General features: G+C 44.7%; 1 protein-coding gene across 5 annotated transcripts in view; it reads right to left on the reverse strand.

Annotated features, from left to right (window-relative positions):
- The window catches only part of TGFBR1 (transforming growth factor beta receptor 1), a 464518-nt gene that overhangs the window by 394766 nt on the left and 42243 nt on the right, over window positions 1–27509 (reverse strand). For 4 of the 5 annotated variants that reach the window (XM_069219635.1, XM_069219632.1, XM_069219633.1 and 1 more), the window contains exon 2: window positions 13584–13835. The exons of the other annotated variant lie outside the window; for it this stretch is intronic. In XM_069219635.1, the coding sequence (XP_069075736.1) occupies window positions 13584–13835 (252 nt within the window). The remainder of the gene's footprint in view (window positions 1–13583; window positions 13836–27509) is intronic. 5 annotated transcript variants of the gene reach the window in all.

The raw sequence follows: 27509 nt of genomic DNA on the forward strand, positions 1-27509 counted from the left end.
GGATAGTCATATATGGGCAGTGCAATAAAGGCAGCATCCTCACTCACTCTCTTTTGGGTGACTGGCAGAGGGGGATCCTCAGTAAGATATGGTTCTTGCTTAGATGTTTTGTAGACACTCAGGTCTTGCTAATAATAGGAAGACCAGGTGTGTTCCAGCGGCAGTCCAGGCCACGATTTTCATCGCAGGCCCGATGGATCGGTGTAGGCATAGGTTCACTAGCGGGGGTCATCCAGAGTACTTTCCAGGATGCCCCTACTCTGTAATCCCAAATGCCAGGGGCACAGTGTCAGCCCAGTTCACAACTGAGGGAAGCAACTTACCCTGATGATGGAGGACCCTCAGCAGGCAGAAATGAAAGCAAGGCACTACCAATAACTTACACCGATGTGGTGGGAACATGATATTGACCCAGGATTGTAACTTCCACCCAGGCCAAAAGCATCCGGCATCTCACTTAAAAAGACAGATCTACACACATAGGTACATGACCAAGCTGACATCCCCAATGCCTTCACTGCCTACTACATGAAATTATACCCTGCCACCCAAGCGTTCTCTAATGCGGCAATGACAGCTTTCCGCCACAATATACAACTGCCTCAAGCCATGTCGGATCAGCGCAGGAAACTAGAACTTCCCATATCTGTTGAGGAGATCAAAGAAGCAATATGTTCCCTAGCCACCAACAAGGCCCCTAACCCGGATTGACTCCCCTTGGAGTTTTATCAGACTTTCTTCAAGACTGGAACAATGTATGGAGTATTTTCAGCAGATGGTCACCTTCCCACGTTACTTTGTGAGGCTTTCCTAAATCTATTCCCAAACCAGGTTGGTACATGTCCGGCATTTCCTCCTACCATTCACTGAGGATACTCAATACGGACTACAACATTCTTAGAAAATTCTTGCAGATTATCTGATAATCCCCTGACTAGTGAATCATGATTAGAACAGCTTTGTGCCAGGCGGAAGCACATGTTTAACTCACAGACTTTTCAGGATCATGAGTGCAGGTCTGGGAACTTGGACGTGAGCCACTTGCAACGCCTAGACCTGGAGAAGGAAATTATTCTGAGTGGGTATTGCTCTTTAGCCCATTTAAGTGGTACGGGCTGTGCAGAAGTACGAGTAATATGATCCGGCTTCCCTACAAATCGCCAATGGCACAAGTACAGATGGGTAGACTCATCTCGGATGCCCTACGTCTCCACAGGGGGTACAAAGCAGGGCTGCCCAGTATGTCTCCTCCTTTTCACGTATCGATGGAGCCAGTGGCTATCCACCTGCACTGAGATGGGGCAGAATTTGGTAGACCGCTAGAGAGCAATACGCAGTCTGTCTCCGTTTACATATACAATATATTGCTGCATATCTATGATAAGACCGTGGACCACTCTGAAATCACTTTTTCTCAGTCTTGGCAGAGGTCTCTGGTTTTCACGTCAACTAACGAAGTCCTGTTTGTTCCACCTGCAGAAGAATGCTGCGGGCTCCTGCCTGGATTATCATAATTGGATTACTAGAATACATAATTATAAGACGCACTACTATCAGGAGGCTCAGCTACAATGGATAAGATGATGATATGTGTTCCGGCACTTAGATGACATCTTAATTCCTAAAATACCATACGTTGGTGCATGAGTGTCTAGTAAATTGGATCATCATATCTACACCTCATGGTGTCTTCCAATACCTCCACACCACGGAAGGCAGTCGCAGGTTTAACAGCTGGCTATCCGGTGCTTTCAGGGAGCACAGTCAGACTTCTCTGACTGGACTTTCAGACAGATGGGAAAATGAAATAGGGAGTTCTCCCAGACAAGCAGCAGGACGGGAGGTACAAGGTCATCGAATTTCGCATCCTACACACAGCGCGCATCTGTCGCCCACCATGATCAACAAGTTTTACCGGGGCAAATGCCCGCTATCACAATCACATACATGCCCAAAATACTCTGCAGAGTATGCTGACTTTGCGCATCTTACTTGGACTTGGTCCCCGATCCATGCATACTGGGATTCAATCCATACTACCCTCACACAAATGAAAGGGCACCTACTTACCCCGACCCCACAATTGGTGTTTTTGGGGTATGTGAAACCACTGCCTCCCCAACGCTTCTTTGTCCACGCCCTACTTCTTGCATAGTGCCAGATCGCACTTCATTTAAATTGCAGTACTCTCCCTACTATGTCGGCTTGGCTGCGAGATATCTCCTATTGTGATACTACCAGCAAAATGTATGCAATGTAGGGCTCGAAAAATCCACTTGACCACTCGCATTGGCAAGCCTTATTTGATCAGGTTGAGCTATTTTTGATACTTACTCGTCCTTTCTGGCAAGTTGACACTGTAGGAAAGTACCATCTTTCTTGGCATGTTACCTCCCCATTTTTTACATGCATGTCAGTATGTTTTTGCCTGTCTCACTGAGATCATGCTGGTCAGGACCCCAGTGCTCATAGTTATGGCCTAATGTGTGTGTCTGTATAGTGCTGGACTGTGTCACTGCTAATCAGAACCTCAGTGCTTATGCTCTCTCTGCTTTTAAATTTGTCACTGCAGGCTAGTGACTTCAATTACCAATTTCAATTGGCACACTGGACCCCCCCCTTATAAGTCCCTAATATATGGTACCTAGTAACCCAGAGCATTGGGGTTCCAGGAGATCCTTACAGGCTGCAGCATTTCTTTTGCCACCCATAAGGAGCTCAGACAAACCCTTCCACAGGCCTGCCATTGCAGCCTGCGTGAAATAGAGCACACACTATTTCACAGCCATTTTCACTGCACTTAAATAACATATAAGTCACTTATATGTCTAACCTTCACTTGCTGAAGGTTAGGTGCAAAGTTTCTAAGTGTTAGGGCACCCTTGCACTAGCAAAGGTGCCCCCACATAGTTCAGGGCCATTTCCCGGGACTTTGTGAGAGCAGGGGCGCCTTTACACGCGTGAACTACATTTAGGTCAATACCTTTATGTAGCTTCACAATGGTAACTCCGAAAATGGCCAGGTACGGTGTCTAAGATCATGGAACTGTCCCCCCCCATTCCAAATCTGGTATTGGGGAGCCAATTCCATGCATCCTGGGGGCTCCACTATGGACCCCCAGTACTGCCAAACCAGTTCTCTGAGGCTTGCACTGCAGCTGCTGCCACCTCACAGACAGGGTTCTTCCCTCCTGGGGTCTGAGCAGCTCAGTCCCAGGAAGGCAGAACAAAGCCTTTCCTCTGAGAGTAGGGTGTTACACCCTCTCCCTTTGGAAATAGGTGTTACAGGCTGGGGAGGGGTAGCCTTCCCCAGCCTCTGGAAATGCTTTTAAGGGCACAGATGGTGCCCTCCTTGCATAAGCCAGTCTACACTGGCTCAGGGACCCCTTGTACCCTGCTGTGGCACAAAAAACTGGACAAAGGAAAGGGGAGTGACCACAAAGCTCCTCCAGTGTGTCCCAGACTTCAGCCATCTTGATGTGCAAGCTGTGGGGGCACTCTGGAGGACTCTGAGTGGCCAGCAGGTGACATCAGAGACCCACTCCTGATAGGTACTTACCTGATACGGTAGCCAGTCCCCCTTCTCAGGGCTATTTAGGGTCTCTCCTGTGGCTTCTCTTCAGATTCTACTTGCAGGTTTCCAGCAGGAATCCTCTGCAACTACTATTTTATCCGACGACCTTGGATCAACCGCAGCCTGCTCCAGGAACTGCTATAACAGCAACAAAGTATCCCCAAGGGATACTTTTCTTCTGCAACTTCAGCTCCAGCCAGCAACTGCAACAGTTTCCATGGTGTGCATCCTCTGGGGACTCCTGGTCTTCACCCTGCACCAGAAGGACCAAAGAAATCTCACGTGGGGTGATGGAGTCACTTCCGTGCTCACGCAGGCACCTTCTAAGACGACGACCAGTTCTCTTGGACTCCTCTCCCAGCGACTAGCGTGCTCATTGGAACATAAAGGGTGGACCCCATCGACACAGACTGTCCTGAGGTCCTGCTGACGGAATTTGGAGGAGGTAAGACCTTGCCTTCCCGAGAGCAACAGTACCCCTGTGCACCGCGTCTTCTTCACCTCCTGAGGCCTCTGTGCACTATTTGCATAATTCCTTCGTGCACAGTGTGGCCCAGGTCCCCAGCACTCTATCCTGCGACGCTCAACTCGCTGAGTTGACCTCCGTCGGCGTGGGACCCTTCTTTGCAGTGCTGCACCAACCGCATTTTGCACCTCCTTTGTGCCCGTGTCCTGGGACTCCAGTGGGTGCTGGGACTCCAGTGGGTGCTGTCTGGTGTCCTGAGTGCTCTTAAGTGCTGAGAGCCCCCTCTTCCTCCTCACACAGAATTAAGGCCCCCAGGTCCCTCCTGGGTCCAGCCAGTGCCATTTTGATGCAAAACGCAACTTTGTCGTAACCAAGGCTTGTTGGAGACTTCCAACACAAAATTACGTCTGCATCCATCTTCACGTCGTGGGACATCTACTGCATCACGCAGTAACCCGCTGGCATCTTCCTAGGGTGCATTTCTGCAGTCTTCGTCCAACCGGGGACTCTTCTTTTACACCCTCTTCCGGGTTGGCAGGGGCCCCTGCCCTTCCTGGAACTTCTTTCGACTTCTGGACTTGGTCCCCTTCTTTTGCAGGTCTTCAGGTCCAGGAATCCTGCAGTTGTTGTTTGCAGACTAGGTTATTCCAATAATTCCAATCACAAGGATCACTGTAGGGTGTCCTAAGGAAACTTGCAGTACTTTACTCCTGCTTTTCTGGGTTCTGGGGTGGGGTCATTTACTTACCTTTACTGTATTCTTACTCTCCCAGCAATTCTGCAGACACTACACTTGTCTAGGGGGGAATTCGTGATTCACATTCCACTTTCCTGGTATATGGTTTGTGCTGCCCCTAGACCGATTTTCTCCTAATGCATTCTATAGCATTTCCTATTGTTTGCACTATCCTATGTCTAATTACTTACCTTATTTTGGTGTCTAGTGTATATATATATTGTGTGTAATACTTACCTCCAGAAGGAGTATTGTCTCTAAGATATTTTTAGTACTGTATCACCCAAATAAACTACCTTTATTTTTGGTAACATTGAGTATTGTCTTTACTTGTGTATAAGTACTATGTGACTACAAGTGGTATTGCAGGAGCTTTGCATGTCTCCTAGTTCAGCCTAAACTGCTCTGCTATAGCTACCTCTATCAGCCTAAGCTGCTAGAACACTACTACATTTCACTAACAAGGGATAACTGGACCTGGTATAAGGTGCAAGTACCCACTACAAACCAGGTCAGCCTCCTACAGACACTGAACAGGTATTCTGTTCAGTTGAAAAGTGGAGGGGCAATAAAAGATACCTTTAAATCTTGTTCTCATGTCACATTTGCTCTGTGTTCACGGACAGAGGTCAAAAGTCAGTTTTTCTTACAATGAATTTTCCTTCCGACTGCAGAGTTCCAGGACTTTGTACGGTGAACTGTGTGACCTGCTGCTTAGAATGCAAAATAAAAGGATGTAGTGTGTCAGATTTTTCCTAACACGCAACATTTAAATGACTAAGTCAAGTGTGCGAACATTTCAAAATATATTTCAGTAATTGTGAAAGCCCTTTTTCTATATGTCTGTGTGATGAAAAAAAAATGTTTTAATAGGATGAAAACAAATCAGAATACTTTACATGTTGATGTGCAAAGGATATGTTTTCTAAAAACCCAATTTTCACAGATTGGTAATACACTATATAGTTTTATCAGTAAAGCTGCAAGTTATTGAAGAGGTTTTTGGACATTTCTTGGGAAGTTACTGTGTGTAGATGACAATATGTTACCACATCATGGTTTAGTAATATATTTATTAAACTTTAGTGTTTAAACAAACTGGGAAACACTCCTACCCTGATGGCAATGTTGCTAGTAAACTAAAAGTCGTCCTAGGTTATGTGGGCTAGACCTCATGTGTATGTAGGCTAGATTCTTGTGATGCATGCAGAAAACCTTAGTCTACTTAATCAAACAAAATATGTTTTTTTTTTTAACTGCACAAATGCTGAGCTCACATATTTGAAGGTGCAATCATATGTGAGAATTAAGAAAAAGGTGATACAGTAAACTATTTGCCTAGGATCACCAATCTGAGACCCGTTTACGAGTGAAGTAAATGACAGTTAGGTCGAGAAGATTATTTAAGTTACTCAACCTGCAGGGTCTAGTAAACTTTTTATGATTTTTCAAGCCCTGCAATGCTGCAACTGCCATCCTCACGTCCTAAATACATATGGTAGCCGCTTCAGAGTCATCTCCTAACCCTGTTCCGCTAACAGACAGCCTAAGTGACAGCCCACCTTTTTGATAACACATCGCCTCCTGCACGCAGTCTCTTTTGTAGGCCCTTGTGCATACAGCTCCAATGTAAAACTGGGCGATTGGCGTCCACGGCCTCTTTCAACTCCTTTTCTCTTCATTTGTTGTCTCCGTCTCAGCACAGTGATTCATTATTAAACCTTCCTCCCCACACCTCTTCCCTTGCCCCTCTTATGCATTTGCCAGCTGTTTTATCATTGTTACTGGGTTCACTCTCTAGGACTGATGGCAATATTACTATAATATTCTGATTTGCAGTCTCTGTAATGTTTGAAATGTACATTTTGTTTTACGATATAAAATCCAAAAATAAAGGTTAAAAAAAAAAAAAAAGAGCCTACATTGTAAAGCTCTCCTATTAGGGAGAGAGCTGGATGACCATTGCTTTATGGACTTTGGTGTCAGTCTGCCAACGCGTAGGCAGAGCCCGGAGAGAGGTACCACCGGTGCATAAAGGGAGGGTGATGTCAGGTGAGCAATAAGTTCCTCTTGAAAACACCGGCAGCAACGACGATCAAAGTAGGAACTCAAGCTGTGCCACTGAAGGTTGGGAACAGCACTTACACCAGCACCCCCGCTTCCAATTCTGATTGGGACAACGTTGTGTCCCTAATGGAGTGGCCAGCAAGCCCCCTGGTAGGCCATTGTAGCTAGCCCACCATATAATGTTTCTCAAAGTTGGGCTCTTCCAGCCCTCCCCTTTCTACATGGAACTGGAAAGTTGGCAGAGCGACTCGTCTCTGCCCTTTCTCCCACGGCAGCTCCCTACAGAGCACATCTAGTTCGTGAAAAAAAGGATCTGGGCCAAATTGTGGGAATGCTATTGAACTAATACAACCATCAGGGCAGCATGACCATTTTTGCTATTGCCACCATACTGAAGGGGCAAAGAAATCCAGACCTTGGTTTGTGCCTTCAGGGAACTCACTGCTGCTCCCAGATTACTGTCCATATTATCTGCATGAGTGGTATATTCGCACTCTGAGACATCTGAAGTAGGTCGGCGCCCAGTGTAAGGCCCCCAACCCCTCTAATAGCATTATAAGGAGGGTCCTTCCACAGTGGAAACATACACGATTTACTCCAATTACCCTTGAGTTCAGGCACCAAGTGGAAATGACGCAATAGCTCCTGAATCCCAGTCAGATCTGGCCGAATGTCCCATATGTAGACAAGCAGGTCATCCGCTTAGAGCAAAACTGTATGTGTGGACGCAGTGTAGGAAAGTACCATCTTCCCTGGCATGTTACCCCCATATTTCACTGTATATATGTTGTTTTAGTGTATGTGTCACTAGGACCCTGCCAGCCAGGGCCCCAGTGCTCATAAGTGTGCCCTGTATGTGTTCCCTGTGTGATAACTGTCTCACTGAGGCTCTGCTAATCAGAACCTCAGTGGTTATGGGCTCTCTGCTTTCTAAATTGTCACTAACAAGCTAGTGACCAATTTCACCAATTCACATTGGCATACTGGAACACCCTTATAATTCCCTAGCATATGGTACTGAGTTACCCAGGGTACTGGGGTTCCAGGAGATCCCTATGGACTGCAGCATTTCTTTTGCCACCCATAGGGAGCTGACAATTCTTACACAGGCCTGCCACTGCAGTCGGAGTGAAATAACGTCCACGTTATTTCACAGCCATTTACCACTGCACTTAAGTAACTTATAAGTCACCTATATGTCTAACCTTTACCTGGTAAAGGTTGGGTGCTAAGTTACTTAGTGTGTGGGCACCCTGGCACTAGCCAAGGTGCCCCCACATCGTTCAGGGCAAATTCCCCGGACTTTGTGAGTGCGGGGACACCATTTCACGCATGCACTATACATAGGTCACACCTATGTACATCGTCACAATGGTAACTCCGAACATGGCCATGTAACATGTCTAAGATCATGGAATTGTCACCCCAATGCCATTCTGGCATTGGGGAGACAATTCCATGATCCCCCGAGTCTCTAGCACAGACCCGGGTACTGCCAAACTACCTTTCCCGGGGTTTCACTGCAGCTGCTGCTGCCAACCCCTCAGACAGGTTTCTGCCCTCCTGGGGTACAGCCAGGCTTGGCCCAGGAAGGCAGAACAAAGGACTTCCTCAGAGAGAGGGGGTGTTACACCCTCTCCCTTTGGAAAAAGGTGTCAGGGCTGGGGAGGAGTAGCCTCCCCCAACCCCTGGAAATGCTTTGATGGGCACAGATGGGGCCCATCTCTGCATAAGCCAGTCTACACCAGTTCAGGGATCCCCCAGCCCTGCTCTGGCGCGAAACTGGACAAAGGAAAGGGGAGTGACCACTCCCCTGACCTCAACCTCCCACGGGAGGTGCCCAGAGCTCCTCCAGTGTGCCCCAGACCTCTACCATCTTGGAAACAGAGGTGTTGCTGGCACACTGGACTGCTCTGAGTGGCCAGTGCCAGCAGGTGACGGCAGAGACTCTTTCTGATAGGCTCTTACCCGTGTTGCTAGCCTATCCTCCTTCCTAGGTAGCCAAACCTCCTTTTCTGGCTATTTAGGGTCTCTGCTTTGGGGAATTCTTTAGATAACGAATGCAAGATCTCATCCGAGTTTCTCTGCATCTCTCTCTTCACCTTCTGCCAAAGGATCGACCGCTGACTGCTCAGGACGCCTGCAAAACCGCAACAAAGTAGCAAAGACGACTACTGCAACCTTGTATCTTTGATCCTACCGCTTTCTCGCCTGTTTCCTGGTGGTGCATGCTCTGGGGGTAGCCTGCCTTCTTTCTGCACCAGGAGCTCTGAAGAAATCTCCAGTGGGACGACGGAATCCTCCCCCTGCAACCGCAGGCAACAAAAGACTGCATCACCAGTCCTCTGGGTCCCCTCTCAGCACGACGAGCGAGGTCCCTGGAACTCAGCAACTCTGTCCAAGTGACTCCCACAGTCCAGTGACTCTTCAGTCCAAGTTTGGTAGAGGTAAGTCCTTGCCTCCCCACGCTAGACTGCATTGCTTGGTACGGCGTGATTTGCAGCTGCTCCGGCTCCTGTGCACTCTTCCAGGATTTCCTTTGTGCACAGCCAAGCCTGGGTCCCCGACACTCTAACCTGCAGTGCACAACCTTCTGAGTTGTCCTCCGGCGTCGTGGGACTCCCTTTTGTGTCTTTGGGTGGACTCCGGTTCACTCCTCTTCCAAGTGCCTGTTCCGGTACTTCTGCGGGTGCTGCCTGCAAGTGGTGACATCCTAGTCCCTCCTGGGCCACAGCAGCATCCAAAAACCCTAACCGCGACCCTTGCAGCTAGCAAGGCTTGTTTGCGGTCTTTCTGCGTGTGAACACCTCTGCAAGCTTCTTCACGACGTGGGACATCCACCCTCCAAAGGGGAAGTTTCTAGCCCTCTTCGTTCTTGCAGAATCCACTGCTTCTACCATCCGGTGGCAGCTTCTTTGCACCCTCAGCTGGCATTTCCTGGGCATCTGCCCACTCTCAACATTGTTGCGACTCTTGGACTTGGTCCCCTTGTTCCACAGGTACTCTCGTCCGGAAATCCACTTTGGTTGCGTTGCTGGTGTTGGTCTTCCTTGCAGAATTCCCCTATCACGACTTCTATGCTCTCTGGGGGTTATAGGTGCTTTTTACACCTACTTTTCCGGATCTTGAGGTGGGCTATTTTTCTACCCCTCACTGTTTTCTTACAGCCCCAGCGACCCTCTACAAGCTCACATAAGTTTGGGGTCCATTCGTGGTTCGCATTCCACTTTTGGAGTATATGGTTTGTGTTGCCCCTATACGTATGTGCTCCTATTGCAATCTACTGTAACTTTACATTGCTTGCATTACTTCCTTTTGCTATTACTGCATTTTTTGGTATTGTGTACATATATCTTGTGTATATTTGCTATCCTCATACTGAGGGTACACACTGAGATACTTTTGGCATATTGTCATAAAAATAAAGTACCTTTATTTTAAGTATATCTGTGTTTTCTTCTGATATTGTGCATATGACACCAGTGGTATAGTAGGAGCTTTGGATGTCTCCTAGTTCAGCCTAAGCTGCTCTGCTATAGCTATCTTCTATCAGCCTAAGCTGCTAGAAACACCTCTTCTACACTAATAAGGGATAACTGGACCTGGTACAGAGTGTAAGTACCCCTTGGTACCCACTACAAGCCAGGCCAGCCTCCTACACTCAGCTATAGGACTGCCCTGTTCCACCCCTTCATGGCAGAGAGTAAGGGGGAAGAGTCTGCATCCCTGCTTTGTACCTCTATGCAGCCTGAAGTAATCAGAAACACAGCCTCCTGGCTTTACTCTGGCTGCAACTGCATCTTACAAAATCCTTACCCAAGCAGCTACGCAAAACCCTAACCCATATTTGCAGAAAATAAAAATACATGTATGTCCAATTAAGCGAATCAAACGCCTTGTCGAAAGTGAGTCAAGGTGAGTGAGGTAATTGGTCTAGTGCATAGGTTAAGATCAAATATGTCCTCATAATATTCAAGGTGGTGTTGCAGCCCAGGAGAAATCCACATTGATCTGCATGGATCAAGGATGGGAGCTCCAGCAGTATCCTGGTTGCCAGCAGCTTACTGAGGAACTTAAAATCCACACTGACTATAGAAAGAAGATGATAAGCAGCCATATCCATGGCGTCTCGGCCAGGTATTAAAATGGAGGCAATCAAGGCATCACTGGCAGAGGCAAGAAGGCTATCCATCACCGGTACACTGTTAAAAAGTTTTACCACTTTGCGGGGCTAATTGAGATGAAACCATTGAATAGAACTAAAAGGGAATCTAATAACCAGGGACCTTGCCAGTTGCTAAGTCCTGTAGTACTCCCTTGATTTTGTGTTCAGATATGGGGGCTTCTATGGCCAGCCACTGGCCCAACGTCAAACGCGGAGTTTGATAGGCCTTAATAAATGTTCAATATTAACTATGGGGAGCAGGGCAGTGCGCAGATTTAAGTTACGGTAGTACTGGAAAAATGCTGTGTTAATGTGAACTTGTGTATGGTCCATTGTGATCGCAAAGTGACCTGCGAAGGGTATGAGTATTTGCACCAATAGTCTGTATGGCTTTATCCTTTGTGCGTTTTAGTCACTTATGCAGCATGGTCGAGGCTTTGTAGTTTTTACATGCCCTCTGCATGTTGCTGTAGTAATGACGAATGGCGTTCTAAGGGTTTGTGCCCTTCAGCGATGTGCATTTCTGTGGCACACAGCTAGGCCTCTATTTTGTGCAATGAGTTTAGTAAGGATCTGCAAGCCCATACAGAAGTCTGAATACACTGTCCTCTAACCAAGACCTTGAACGCCTCCCACTCAATCAACGGTGAGGCAGACATATTCTCATTCTCTGTAAAGAACTGCTCAATGTGCGTATCCAAAATGTACCTAAAAGGGAGATCGTCAAGCATTGTGGTTTGCATGTGCCACTTAGGAATGGACGACAGGAGCATACTCCATTCTAAAGTTGCCTCAAAAGGGTTGTGTTCAGATAAGGTTTTCGATATGTGCTACAGTCGGGAATAAAACTAGCATAACTGTAGTGCATAAAACGCGGTCAAGTCTAGTGAAAACATTATGTGTCGGGGAATAAAAAGAACATTCTTGTTCGGAAAGTCGATGCCAACTCCAAACAGCTACCAATGGCCCATGCCCAGCCATCTGGTCAGTTCTCTAGCATTCTGTGCCAGCATAACATGTAGCAGTGGCGGCACAGACCAGACTAATCACAATTATTCCTCCTTGCAGATACAGAACCTGAGTAGACTGTGGGCCTGTTATCATAGCTCCTAAACGAACGAAATTCCACTGAAATTAAGATTACATTTTATGCAAATATCTTTCTGGAAAACCATCAAGATTAGGGATAACTTTATTGGCGGACACTGTAGTGCTTGCTTCTAGAACTTCTGAAACTACAATAACCATAAGCATGGATGAAAAAACTACAAACAAAAAAAACACCTCACAAAACCATACACTCAACAGTCAATCAGACCACAAAATCAGAATGAGACTCCTCATCAACCTCTTACTCTGCTACTTAGGAGCATAAGCTTGGTGGGTCCATCACGTCCTGCCTTAAATGATATGCAAACCAAAAATGTGATGTCACTTATGGTTATACATACACAGAAAAGAAATGACACTAAGATTCTTCACATTGAGTACCGTATCTAGGTCCCCAACAGTATCCTACTCAGGATGCACAGATCCTCACCCACCAAGGTAGCAAGCTTAATCATCAGGTCCTGTTTCAAGCTGGGTGGACAGTGCAATACCCAACAGGCCCTTTAGTGGGGCCGCTTTGAAGGAGCAATTTGTCTTACCCTTGTTCCACTGGAATGGGAAAACAATGTTAGACTGGGGGTTAGGATTATTGTGATAGTAGAAGTGACAACAGATAACTCCAAAAGTATTCTTAAAGGCTGGACGTTATTCGTGACAAGATTAAAATAAAGGGTAGACCCCTAGAGAATTTTAGTGGTTCACAAGTCCACTATGTGGTCAAGATTTTTCAAGCTTTGTTTGTCCAGGAAAGAGTCAATGGCATTTCTTCAGGATCATGTTAAAGAAACCTTAAGCTACACTGTGGGAGACTCTATTTTACGTATATTATTTATAAGCCTCCAAGTGAGCAGTATGAGCACTTATATTTAAAAGGTGAATATATAGTCAGTCCTTAATTTGGGAACTGAAGTTTTCTTCTAAAGAAATATGGCTAGGCAAGTACACCATCTCTCACAAATCAGGGGACTAAAGGGTGCTAAGTGTTTGCATCCTATGGAGTCCCCGACTAAGCTTAAGGTAACTTTGTTTTTTCAAAGAAAACATGAGATCCAAAATTAAGGCCTGACTATATTCTCACATTTAAAACAGAAATCAAAATTTCTGCTGGCTTGCGGTTTTATCTTCTGCTACTTCATTTTGCCTGGTATTCCTCTTTCCATACTACTAAACGAAAAACACTTTGTCCATTTCTTTACATTCTGCCGGCATTTATCTACTCCGTGATGCATTTCCACAAATCTACAGCCATATTCTGGAAATATGAGACTCAATGCACCAGGGCACAGAAAGACTTGAAGCAACACTTCTTCACAATGTACCTTAATGACTAATGTGACCTTCTGTGCCACACATTCTCACCACTTGCATGTTTCCCCTGTTGTTCTGCTACAGTTTTATGTAAAGTACTTCTGCTGCTAAACAAATCCCCTAAATAATCAAAAACATGAAATAAACATTTTCCTACCTATTGCTGTCACTGTAACATTGAATTTGTTGCAGTGGTCCTTGTCACAGCAGTGAGGCTTTGTATACACGTCATCCAGCACCGAAGGCGCACAAAGAAATGGTCTATCTCTTGGAACCAGATCAATCGCTGCAATGCACATATGGCTGTGTACAACTCTGTCTCCAGTTTGCGTTACTGAAGCCAAACAGAGTCCATCAGTAATGCATATGAAGTTTTGCTTTGCACAGTGCTCACAGTAGCACTCCAATGCTGCAGGAAAAGGGGATAACAAAAAATAAACACATTTTAAGATTCCAAATGCTCAAACATATATGTTTTTACATCTGCACTCTTGTAAACACTAATAAATCAGAAAGGATAATTTGTGTGCCACCTGCGAAAGTGAACACCAATATTTATAGGAAGAGAACATTTCGCAATTTACCACAGGTCCTTATTTTTGTGAACATCACCGTAATCTCTTTGCAATTTCCTTTCCTCATGTTTTAACAGCTTAAACCCCTAATATAAATTATCTCCTGCAATATCAGCCTGTTTCTCAATGACCGAGTGTAGGAGGCTGGCCTGGCTTGTAGTGGGTACCAGAGGTACTTACACCTTGTGCCAGGTCCAGTTATCCCTTATTAGTAGAGAAGAGGTGTTTCAAGCTGTTTAGGCTGATAGAAAGTAGCTATGGCAAAGAAGCTTAGGCTGAACTAGGAGACATGTAAAGCTCCTACTACACCACTTATATCATATGCACAATATCATAAGAAAACACAATACACAGAGTTACTAAAAATAAAGGTACTTTATTTTTATGACAATATGCCAAAAGTATCTCAGTGAGTACCCTCAGTAAGAAGGTAAGTAATATACACAAATCAAAATTAGGTAAGTAAGCGCAAGAAAAGTAATGCAAACAGTGTAGAATTACAATAGGTTGCAATAGGCAAGCTTAGGTATAGGGGGAAGACAAACCATATACTCCAAAAGTGGAATGCGAATCACGATTGGACCCCAGACCTATGTGAGCTTGTAGAGGGTCGCTGGGACTGTAAGAAAACAGTCAGGGTGTCCAAGATACCCCACCCCAAGACCCTGAAAAGTAGGAGTAAAGTGCACCTACTACCCCAAAAGAGCACAATAGTCGTGATAGGGGGATTCTGCAGGAAGAACAAACTCCAGCAGTGCACTGACAACGGATTTCCGGACCTGAGGACCTGCAAGGCAAGGGGACCAAGTCCAATAGTAGCAACAGTGTCCGGGGGGGCAGGAGCCCAGGAAACCCCGGATGAAGGTGCAAGGAAGTTGCCTCCTGATGGAAGAAGCTTGGAGTTCTGCAAGTAACAAGAGGACTAGGGACCTCTCTTTTGGAAGACAGATGTCCCACATCGCGATGAAGCTTGCAGAGGTGTTCCCACGCAGAAATACCACAAACAAGCCTTGCTATCTGCAAGGGTCGCGGTAGAGGTTTTTGGGTGCTCCTGAGGACCAGGAAGGACCAGGATGTCGCCTTTTGGAGGAGGAGACAGAGGGAGCGCTCAGCAACTCAGAGAGCCCTCACAGAAGCAGGCAGCACCCGCAGAAGTACCCCAACAGGCACTTAGAAGAAGAGTGAACCGGAGTCCACGCGAAGTTACAAAAGGGGGTCCCACGACATCGGAGGACAACTCAGAAGGTTGTGCACTGCATGACGAAGTGCTGGGGACCCAGGCTAGGCTGTGCACGAAGGAAATCACAGAAGAGTGCACAGGAGCCGGAGTAGCTGCAAATCACGCGGTACACAGCTTTGCAGTCTAGCGTGGGGAGGCAAGGACTTACCTCCACCAAACTTGGAATGAAGAGTTACTGGACTGTGGGAGTCACTTGGACAGAGTTGCTGAGTTCCAGGGACCACGCTCGTCGGGATGAGAGGGGACCCAGAGGACCAGTGTTGCAGTCTTTTGGTGCCTGCTTTAGCAGGGGGAAGATTCCGTCGACCCACAGGAGATTTCTTCGGAGCTTCTGGTGCAGGGTGAAGGCAGGCTACCCCCAGAGCATGCATCACCTGGAAACCGTCGAGAAAGCCGGCAGGATTAGGCGCTACAATGTTGCTGCTAGTCGTCTTGCTACTTTGTTGTGGTTTTGCAGGTGTCCTGGAGCAGTCATCGGTCAATCCTTGGCAGAAGGTGAAGAGGGAGATGCAGAGGAACTCTGGTGAGCTCTTGCATTCGTTATCTGAAGAATTCCCCAAAGCAGACACCCTAAATAGCCAGAAAAGGAGGTTTGGCTACCAAGTTAGGAGGATTGGCTACCAAGAGGTAAGAGCCTATCAGAAGGAGCCTCTGACGTCACCTGCTGGCACTGGCCACTCAGAGCAGTCCAGTGTGTCCCCAACACCTCTGTTTCCAAGATGGCAGAGGTCTGGGACAAACTGGAGGAGCTCTGGGCACCTCCCCTGGGAGGTACTGGACAGGTTTTCCTTTGTCCAGTTTCACGCCAGAGCAGGGCGATCCCTGAACCGGTGTAGACTGGCTTATGCAGAGATGGGCACCATCTGTGCCCATCAAAGCATTTCCAGAGGCTGGGGGAGGCTACTCCTCCCCAGCCCTTCACACCTATTTCCAAAGGGAGAGGGTGTAACACCCTCTCTCAGAGGAAATCCTTTGTTCTGCCTTCCTGGGACTGGGCTGCCCAGACCCCAGGAGGGCAGAAACCTGTCTGAGGGGTTGGCAGCAGCAGCAGCTGCAGTGGAGACCCCGGAAAGGCAGTTTGTCAGTACCCGGGTTCTGTGCTAGAGACCCAGGGGATCATGGAATTGTCCCCCCAATACCAGAATGGTATTGGGGTGACAATTTCATGATCTTTGACATGTTACATGGCCATGTTCGGAGTTACCATTGTGACGCTATACATAGCTAGTGACCTATGTATAGTGCACACGTGTAATGGTGTCACCGCACTCACAAAGTCCGGGGAATTTGCCCTGAACGATGTGGGGGCACCTTGGCTAGTGCCAAGGTGCCCACACACTAAGTAACTTTGCACCCAACCTTCACCAGGTGAAGGTTAGACATATAGGTGACTTATAAGTTACTTATGTGCAGTGGTAAATGGCTGTGAAATAACGTGGACGTTATTTCACGCAGGCTGCACTGGCAGGCCTGTGTAAGAATTGTCAGAGCTCCCTATGGGTGGCAAAAGAAATGCTGCAGCCCATAGGGATCTCCTGGAACCCCAATACCCTGGGTACCTCAGTACCATATAAAAGGGAATTATATGGGTGTACCAGTATGCCAATGTGAATTGGTAAATTTAGTCACTAGCCTGTTAGTGACAAATTTGGAAAGCAGAGAGAGCATAACCACCGAGGTTCTGGTTAGCAGATCCTCAGTGATAGTTAGGCATCACACAGGGAACACATACCAGGGCACATACTATGAGCACTGGGGCCCTGTCTGGCAGGGTCCTAGTGACACAAGGATTAAAACAACATACATACACTGAAATATGGGGGTAACATGCCAGGCAAGATGGTACTTTGCTACACCGAGCAATTCACATATTGCTACCAACATGACACTACACATAGTAGCATAAAATCTTCAATTTTCCTGTTGGAAATCCCATCAGCAACATAATCTGCAGATGTCAGTGGTGTAGAAAAAAAAAGTACGGTGGGGACATTTTCAAGGAGTCCAAAGACATCCATGTGATACTGGGCCTCAACTGTATTTGAGAAGAAGGAGTTTATTAGTTGGGGTGAATTGTTACCCACCGCAAGTAATAAAGACGCTATCCTGTTAGGTCTACTCAAAGGTTTTAGTTCTTTAAGCCTGAGCTCAACCCCTGGTAGCTACAGTACAGAGCTGACAGGCTTAATTTAGGAAAAAATGTGTAAAGCATTTAGGAGCATCAAAAAAGTAAAACAAAAATAATAATAATAAAGTCAAACATGCAACACACTAAACATCCCACTCCAATCTAGAAAAATTGAGTAAAGTTGAATGAACAAAATGATATCATGACAATAAAAAAATAAAAATCCAATAGAAAGGGTCTGGAGATATGAAGTTGTAACAGTTAAAGGGGAAATTGCGCCAATAAGTGTGAATCCCCATAGGAAGTCAATGATCGCAGTAAACCGGGGCATAGGCACAATTTGAGGCCAACCGCAATGAAGAGCAGGTCAGTTACACAAAGTAGATTGGTCCCGCTGGAGCCTGGCAGTAGAAAACATATTAAAAAACAAATAAATAACATTAAAAAAAAAAAATAATCAAATCCCAGTCAAAAAAGGACTTTTGTCATCTTTCTGAAGAAAAGCTCTTCTCCACGCAGAACAAAGCTAAAGTTGTACCCACCGCTGTAGAACCAAAGATGAGGTAGACAAAGCTAGTTGGTCCGGCAAGTCCCAACATAGAAAGCAACTTTGCTGTTTTTTGGAGCCGGAAATTCAATCCATCGCCTTTGAACTGCAGTCAGATACTTTTCACAGCAGCCGTCTATGGTGTGGTTTTCAATTTGAGCTATTTTAAGAGATTTTTTTGTTTTGTTAAATGGATGATGGCCAGGCCTCCTCCAGTTTTGCCAATACGATTTTTGTTGATGTGAAAATCTGATGGGATGGCTTATGGACATATGGGAGCAAAGTCTTTGCTACTCAAGCTCAGGAAGACCCATCAGGAAATGTAGGGGACACCTTAGCGCTCTTTGTTTGACTGTCTAGAGTAAATTCACAAACAGCCCAACTGATATCCTGACCCCAGAAGTATGCTCAACAGACCGGCAGGGACACAGAATGGTTGAACAAGAAAATGCCCACTTTCTAAAAGTGGCATTTTCAAACTTACAATTCAAAAACAATCTTCACCAACAGATGTATTTTTAAATTGCGAGTTCAGAGACCCCAAACTCCACATCTCAATCTGCTCCCAATGGGAAATTACAGTGAAAAAATATTTCAAGGCAATCCCCATGTTACCCTATGGGAGAGCTAGGCCTTGCAATAGTGAAAAATTAATTTAGCAGTCTTTCATTTTCAGGACATGTAAAACACACCAGTACATGTCCTATCTTTAAAATACACTGCAACCTGCCCAAGGGCCTACTTTAGGGATGACTTGCATGTAATTTAATGGAAGGTTTGGGCCTGACGAGTGGGAGTACTTGCCAGGTCAACATGGCAGTTTAAAACTGCATGCACAGGCACTCCAATGACAGGCCTGAGACAGGTTTGCAGGGCTACTCATGTGAGTGGCACAATCAGTTCTGCAGGCCCACTATAAGCATTTTATTTACATTCCCTGGGCACACATGGTGCACTTTACTAGGGACTTACTAGTAAATCAAATAGGCCAATCATGGATAAACCAATCACCAATACAATTTAGACTAGGAGCACTTGCACTTTAGCACTGGTAAGTAGTAGTAAAGTGCACAGAGTCCTAAAACCAACAAAAACGAAATGCAACACACAGTCAAAAACAGGAGGTCAGAGGCAAAAGGTTTGGAGATAACCCTGCAAAAAGGTCAATTTCCAACAAAGCAACAGACTATCAAACGTGTGTACAACATGAAGTCACCCTACAAACAAAACATTAGTTACCTCAATTTATACAATGAGAATCTGACCAAAATATTAGCCACTGGCTGCTTCCTTTTTTCTTTGGTGGAAAGAGTTTTATGAAATTTGTGGTGACCCTCTAATCAAAATGGAAGTTTTCACACCACACCTATATCACTACTGTTCCTGTGCTAGCGCTGCATCAAGTGCTGAAAATGGTTGATGAAGCAAAGGAGGAGAGCTGTTCAATCTATCCACCTCACAACAGACATGTGGACCAGTTGTCAAGCTACAGATTACATGTGCATAGCTGTACACTGGTTGACCTTCAAAGGGGTTAGGCAAAGGCTAGCCAGTGTTCTCACCACTGCTAATGCTTTATAAAGACCACCAGCATTAAACAGATGCAATGTTCTCCTTGGAGAAAACACACACAGCCACCAATATCTGTGAAGAATTTACCAAAGTCTACAAATAGTTTCAACCTAGAGCTCTCAGTATTGAATAGTGTTGAATTTGTTACCACCAATGACTGACAAAGCCATGGCTGATGGGGATACTTCAGAGTGCTAGGTTTAGCTCAATGCATTGACCTAATTGTGCAAGGACTTCCTCAAAATAACAGCAGTCAGCACCTGGTCACCTGTCTCAGAATTTTCACCCATTCCAGACGTTCTTTTAAAGTTGGAAGCAGCTAAGGATAATTCAGCATTCTAATAGAGTACCTGTAAGAGCCGTCATACAAGAGCTCCGAATCCATTTGATATCAGACTTCTAAATTTTGTAATGCCCGTTTGAGGAGGCTGGTAGAGTGCCTGATCCAAACGTTACTGCCTTTTGACACAGGAAGTCAGCAAAGAGAATTGTAACATGGGCCATGCTGTCGTTGTTACACATAACTGTAGGACCATCAGCAAAATGCTGAGCAAACATAAACCAAAGTCAATGCAAAAGAAGCTGTTTTAGTCAGCAACTTAATCTTTCTGAAGAATACAAATCAAATAACACAAAAGAAGATTGCATCCTCTGAAGAGTACATCTCTTCCATTATGCTGGATCCAGGGTCTAAAACGTGTTACCTACTTTTATTCATTTTTCACCATTGGATTTCTCTGATTGTAAAAACTGGATTGTCAGAAGAGAGACTGAAATAGAAGATGAAAGACTACAACTTTGAGGGCACAGAAGAACTGAAGCGTTGTCTTCAATCTCTGGACAGCAGGTTTGTGGCTCTGAATCTAGGAGTTTGTCAAAAGTATATTTGCAGAGGTACTCAACAGTGGTAAAAAAAAAAAAAAAAAAAAATCACCATTCCAAAATATACCTACTACCAAACCTACCGCACCAACATCATCACTTTTCTTCCATCTTCTGCAATAGAGTGGCGCAGGAGGAATTTCCTAGGCCTTAAATTAAGCACAGAGATCGCAGAAGCAGCAAATGTCAAGTACGACAATAGAGTAGAGGGTACAAGACTACTTGGATGACCAAATAGAATATATTTGAATCAAGAGCCACTGACCTATTATGATGGTAACAAGTATTGGCAAAGCCAAGCTGTCTCGCCTTTGGGACCTATTGGCTTTGCCGATGCCTTTTGACAATGTTGCAAAGCACCAGCAAAAATAACTCAAGGAACGATAAGGTGGCCGGGTATGTAATTTTGTAGGTATGTGCAAGCATCATCACACAGGCACAAAATGGATCTGTAAATTATATTTTTTTTTAATAGAAGAATGTAGTAGTGGAAAAGCGGTTTAAGGCGCAGGATCAGCCAGCAATTTTCTGCCTAGCCTTAAGCAAGTAGGAGGGTAATAACGTGCAATAGGTGGGAAGGCAGACAAACAGCATACAAGGGAGAATAAATACAGAGGGTGGGGAGAAGCACACAAGGGAGAAAGCAACATTGAGCAAGTGGAGTTTGGTGAGTGGCAGAAACACGCAAGACTGCTTGCAGCACATACGGGAGACAATGGCCTGGAGGAGGGTATTTTGGGGGGCAGAAGCAAAAGAAGGCGAAAGCTGGAAAATGCATGTACTCTTATGCGATAGGAAGCCAAAACCAAAAAAGCAGTTCCTTGAAAGTGTACAACAGAAGGACAGAAGCCAGCCATTGAGAGAGATGGTCAAGTGCTGATGCTCCTGGTAATGGACATCCCCAAGATGAACAAGCTAGGACAAAAAAGCCATTGAATAACAGGCAAGCATATTAAATCGACAATAGAGCTGGTCAATGGCAAGCCACTGTAAGCTCTTGATAAGCCCACATTAGGTCCTTTCCAATTTAAACTAGACAGCTACACTCTCTGGGCAGGCAAGATCTCAAAAGGACCTGCGAGAGAAAGCTAGAGATCGTGCAGCGTGGTGGAAGAAAGGTATGAGGTGGATTAAAAACGAGGCAGCTTGGGTATTTTCCTGTGCTTGCAATTATCAGTTGTGCCTGCAGTGAGCTCGTCAGAATAATTGTGGGCCCTTATTCTTTTGCAAATTAAGAACTGTGTAAATGGTCAGAAAGCTGAAATGCAAATTTTGCAATGAAACCAGTGCTACTGCTGAGTATTACAAACAACCTAATATATAACTGGATGAGGTGCTTTCTCCAGCTTAAATTGTAATTATCTTGCTATGTTGTCAGTGTTGGGTCTAGTTAAGATGAAATAACCCCAGTCTGACCCCTGTGGTTTGAGTTAACTCAGACACTATCAGCACTCATATCCTCCTCCCATCATCCTCCGTTTTTGCCCTTTGGTCACACAGTATATGCTCCATGGTACTGTTAATAAGCAGAGCAAGTTCTCTGTATACAGAAATCACCGTTTGTTAGGTTTCTAGTGCTGTAAATAACACGTACATTACACACTGTATAGTTGGAACACTTCATAGGATTACTGTAACAACGAAGTGCACTGTAGAAAAGAAAAAGACAAGCCCCAACCAAGAGCAAACATTTTTGCAATCATTGGTGAGTGCAAACCTGTACAGTGCCAATGGCCCTTAGAATGATAATCCTTCCTTAGATGAATGGCAGATGATTGATTCCCTTATCATGTTATGGAACCCGCGAGGGTCAGTTGACCATAACTCAGTCCAGTACTAAAAACTAAGTTTCAGAGGAACTGTAAAATGAATAAAATTAAATATAGGATAACAACTAAAGCTTATCTTGACTGAGCAGCAATGCCAGTAAGACACACCAAGAGAAATGCTTTTAATCTCATCTTTAGGTCTGGCTGGAATGCTGCTTTAACGCCATGTATGGCAAATCTACATAACATCTGCAAGAAAGAGAACTGATTTGGGGGTAGGATGCAAAATTGTAGGCGTTGTAATTGGCGCACTGCAAAAATATACACATGTAATGTTTGATGTTTAGCTACTGCACCTTTAGTATGTTTTCCTGATGTCACTGCTGTCATAGTTTTTCAGAAAGTGATTTGAGAGAGTCCATGATAAGTCTGGCAATCATTGCAATTGCCTATGTGAAAATATAGCGGAGTTTCTACTCAATTTAATGACTCAGCAGCATGAAGGGCTGGGTCGGCCCTGCCATGAGGTCATAAGATTTCAGCAGCAAACAAGTCTGCCCCAACTTGCAAGATCATCCTGCACGTTTTTTTATGTTCGAAAGTAGAGAATGGGCAATTCGTAACCAGAGTGACTCAATATGCAGTAACCTTTGCCACCAGACATTTGTTTTACTCCCTTGTGCCCTTCACCATGTGAGGCTGCCATCCACTTTTTTTGTTCTTTCACATGTTCATACACTACAAAAGCCCTGCTGCCCACTGAAATTCTCTTAACTTCTGCTTTCTCTGCACTCAAATGCCACTTTAAGGAAAAAACTAATTACTGTTCTATATTCACTGTAAAAAAGGTTTAGAGGGACATTATAGTTTGGAAATAGAATTTAAAAAAACAGAGAAATTCACTTTAAAAAAAAAAACACTAAGATTACAGGGACGTTATAGTTAGGTTCTAAATTTACTTGCACAAAGCCATACAAGTTCAGCAGTTATAGTTAGCTGAAGTAACAGTTACTTTAGGACACGAGTTACAATAACTGGTGCCACCACCATGCATAGTTTTTGCAGTCAATAAACATAATAATGCAAATGTTACATTGATATTATGAATGATGTTATCAAATATGTCAAAAGTAATGTAATGCGTAGGGTAATAAGCAGTGCATGGTGCAAGTTATAGATACCTTTGGGCACAAGTTCTAGTTACTTCAAATAACTCAACTTGGGCACCTGCTTTGTTTATACAGGGAGTGCAGAATTATTAGGCAAATTAGTATTTTGACCACATCATCCTCTTTATGCATGTTGTCTTACTCCAAGCTTGATAGGCTCGAAAGCCTACTACCAATTAAGCATATTAGGTGATGTGCATCTCTGTAATGAGAAGGGATGTGGTCTAATGACATCAACACCCTATATCAGGTGTGCATAATTATTAGGCAACTTCCTTTCCTTTGGCAAAATGGGTCAAAAGAAGGACTTGACAGGCTCAGAAAAGTCAAAAATAGTGAGATATCTTGCAGAGGGATGCAGCACTCTTAAAATTGCAAAGCTTCTGAAGCGTGATCAACGAACAATCAAGCGTTTCATTCAAAATAGTCAACAGGGTCGCAAGAAGCGTGTGGAAAAACCAAGGCGCAAAATAACTGCCCATGAACTGAGAAAAGTCAAGCGTGCAGCTGCCACGATGCCACTTGCCACCAGTTTGGCCATATTATAGAGCTGCAACATCACTGGAGTGCCCAAAAGCACAAGGTGTGCAATACTCAGAGACATGGCCAAGGTAAGAAAGGCTGAAAGACGACCACCACTGAACAAGACACACAAGCTGAAACGTCAAGACTGGGCCAAGAAATATCTCAAGACTGATTTTTCTAAGGTTTTATGGACTGATGAAATGAGAGTGGGTCTTGATGGGCCAGATGGATGGGCCCGTGGCTGGATTGGTAAAGGGCAGAGAGCTCCAGTCCGACTCAGACGCCAGCAAGGTGGAGGTGGAGTACTGGTTTGGGCTGGTATCATCAAAGATGAGCTTGTGGGGCCTTTTCGGGTTGAGGATGGAGTCAAGCTCAACTCCCAGTCCTACTGCCAGTTCCTGGAAGACACCTTCTTCAAGCAGTGGTACAGGAAGAAGTCTGCATCCTTCAAGAAAAACATGGTTTTCATGCAGGACAATGCTCCATCACACGCGTCCAAGTACTCCACAGCGTGGCTGGCAAGAAAGGGTATAAAAGAAGGAAATCTAATGACATGGCCTCCTTGTTCACCTGATCTGAACCCCATTGAGAACCTGTGGTCAATCATCAAATGTGAGATTTACAAGGAGGGAAAACAGTACACCTCTCTGAACAGTGTCTGGGAGGCTGTGGTTGCTGCTGCACGCAATGTTGATGGTGAACAGATCAAAACACTGACAGAATCCATGGATGGCAGGCTTTTGAGTGTCCTTGCAAAGAAAGGTGGCTATATTGGTCACTGATTTGTTTTTGTTTTGTTTTTGAATGTCAGAAATGTATATTTGTGAATGTTGAGATGTTATATTGGTTTCACTGGTAATAATAAATAATTGAAATGGGTATATATTTTATTTTGTTAAGTTGCCTAATAATTATGCACAGTAATAGTCACCTGCACACACAGATATCCCCCTAACATAGCTAAAACTAAAAACAAACTAAAAACTACTTCCAAAAATATTCAGCTTTGATATTAATGAGTTTTTTGGGTTCATTGAGAACATGGTTGTTGTTCAATAATAAAATTAATCCTCAAAAATACAACTTGCCTAATAATTCTGCACTCCCTGTATATCTAAATGCTTCTGTCGTGTAGCCATTTTAGCTATAGTTTTGTACACTTTTTCTAGCAAACTAGGCCTGCCGCTGTGCACTTTCACCTAGATATGTTTTATGTTTATTTTAGCTTCATTATATTATTTTAACAGTAGCCACATTTGCGGTCTTGTTTTATTTTCTCTATCTAGCAGTTCTTCACCTAGGTCAGCACTGCGTTCTTAAACAAGACATTTCTTTCACGCTGCTTTTCTCAAGGCTGCAGTAAGATAGGTTGCCGGCAAAATTGGTACGCTTTATCTCCAATGTTCACAGAAACATACACACTCTTACATGGGGATCCTTTCTTGGAACATCAGCTGTTTCTTTATCAAAACACTACTTTGACCCATGTACGTTAGAGGGAGATTCCAGCCAGATGACCATGACTGTATGCTGATTGCTTCGCTGCAGCTGCTCATGTAGACTACAGGCCTCCTGCTCAGGTATGAGGGACGATGTCTTCACAGGGGAAACCTAAAGGGCAGAATTAGAGCTTAACATGCTGTGCTCTAACATAGCTTAGGTAGGAACTATCTCAACAATCTTAGTGACAACATGGTAGCGTTTTGTCTGTGTTTTACTCTCCTTGTCACAATTTGAATCCTGTTGTGCTTCATTGTCCTAGTTATTGCAATACAAGCCTTATTATCCAAGATGCAGTTACTTCAATAAAACCTTATTGAATTATACTCTCCCTCTGATTGTCCTTGCATACATGACACCAATGTAACCGAGAGAAACGGATGAGATCTGAGAGACCATGATTTCCCTGGAGTCATTTATGTCATGCGCCCGATTGCTCAATCATCTCTGCTTTTGGGTGGAGATGAGGCACTGCTAGTTAGCCCGAACGAAACCCGGATTAGGCCAACAGGTGTCACATGGTGCGGGATCAGACTCCATCCCCGCAGTATAGGTGATTCTGCCGCCCGAATCCAGTAGTCTCATTAGGATAATGGGAACCTATACGACATGGCGCCACCAACATTTGGCCAGGCACTAATTTTCAGGTCCTCCTGAGTATCTCTGTCTCACTACAAACGAAGACACCTCAGTACTATTTACGGAGACATCCGTGGCATTGAGGATTTTCCTCCTTAGCTAAGTAGGGAGCACCTAACTAACAATGTAGGTTGTCCAAGCTTGAACTCTAAGAGGATAATCCCTATTTGGCGTGCTTATCTCTGAACAAGATTTACCATTCACCATGCAAACCTGCTACGGGTAGCAATTGCAGTTAATATGTGATCACCCCTTACTGCACATTTATTGCCACATGGCCTAACGGCCCAGGGTGGTCCAGTTACATATGTTGTTGAGGCTCATCCAGCATACAGAACAGAAACTTTCTATTCTTGGGTCACATTTCCAGCAGCTGATGGGAACATAAATACATTTCACCACTATACACCCGCAAACATACCTGCACAATATAGAGCATATGCATATTTGGAAATATCTCTATCTTATCAAGACCATAATAATTGGCTTGATGGCGCCCTACCACATACAGTCCTACATGTTAGGTTAGGTCCTCCAAGTAGTGACAGTCCTACCTGTCCTTTATTGGCCACATATACACCACACCCTGATGCAGCAACCTTGACAGTAGCTGAGGTCCGCCATATATATACTGAGCTTACAGAAATATAAAGACGGTTAGTACAGTTTTTAATTCAAACATTAAATACAAACCCAGCACGTGTGGCCTTGGAGCAACTACATGCAGCAACGCCAGGCATTAACTCTGCGACTGTACATTTGATCATGGGTAAGGAACCTGCCAAACGGGAAGAGATTCCGTTTTGGTTAGCTCAAAAAATACAATTTTCGGAAAGCAGTACTTCCCCATATGCGACCTCAGGATAAGCAGAGAATATTAACTAGGTGCTTGTCATTTGGGATGGTTCCCACAGTAGATAACTGCAATACTTGGGGCACGGTATTTGTCACTCTCTATACTACCGCACACGGTACACAGACACTTGCCAATGTTTCGAAAGTGTTAAAATAAATTCAAGATGAATACGGGGCTGCCCCGGCCCTAGACTTGGGGAGGCAACTTATGGACAATTTTGCCACTGTATCTTCCATTATACTGAGTAACATTAAAGGGGAAACAGTAGCACGAGCAGTACGTATGCGGCTCCGGTACGTTCCTCCACAGGATCAAGAACGTGAGCTGCCAAAGATTATCGCAGAGACCTACTCTAGTATTGATCGAGACAGTCTGGGGGCCAGACATGCGAAACCACAGTTTCAGGGTAAATCTAATAATTCTACCAAGCAAGCACCTGAGGGTTCTAAAAACATCTAAAAAAGAAAGGGGAGAATCTCTGCATATGGAGACCCCTCAGAATAACTATAATCTCAGAAATAGAGATAATATAAAAACGTGTCTCAGATATCAGTAAACTGATACACGCCAATCCCGTTCCTTTCAGGATTTACCAGAAAAACGCAGAGAGAGAGGTGGGCGGTCAAAGCGGACAACCGAGTACATGAAACCAAGACCGGAATCAATGCTCATCTGAAGTTT

The sequence above is a fragment of the Pleurodeles waltl genome, chromosome 2_2 (assembly GCF_031143425.1).
Source record: "Pleurodeles waltl isolate 20211129_DDA chromosome 2_2, aPleWal1.hap1.20221129, whole genome shotgun sequence".
In the NCBI taxonomy this organism is placed as follows: domain Eukaryota; kingdom Metazoa; phylum Chordata; class Amphibia; order Caudata; family Salamandridae; genus Pleurodeles; species Pleurodeles waltl.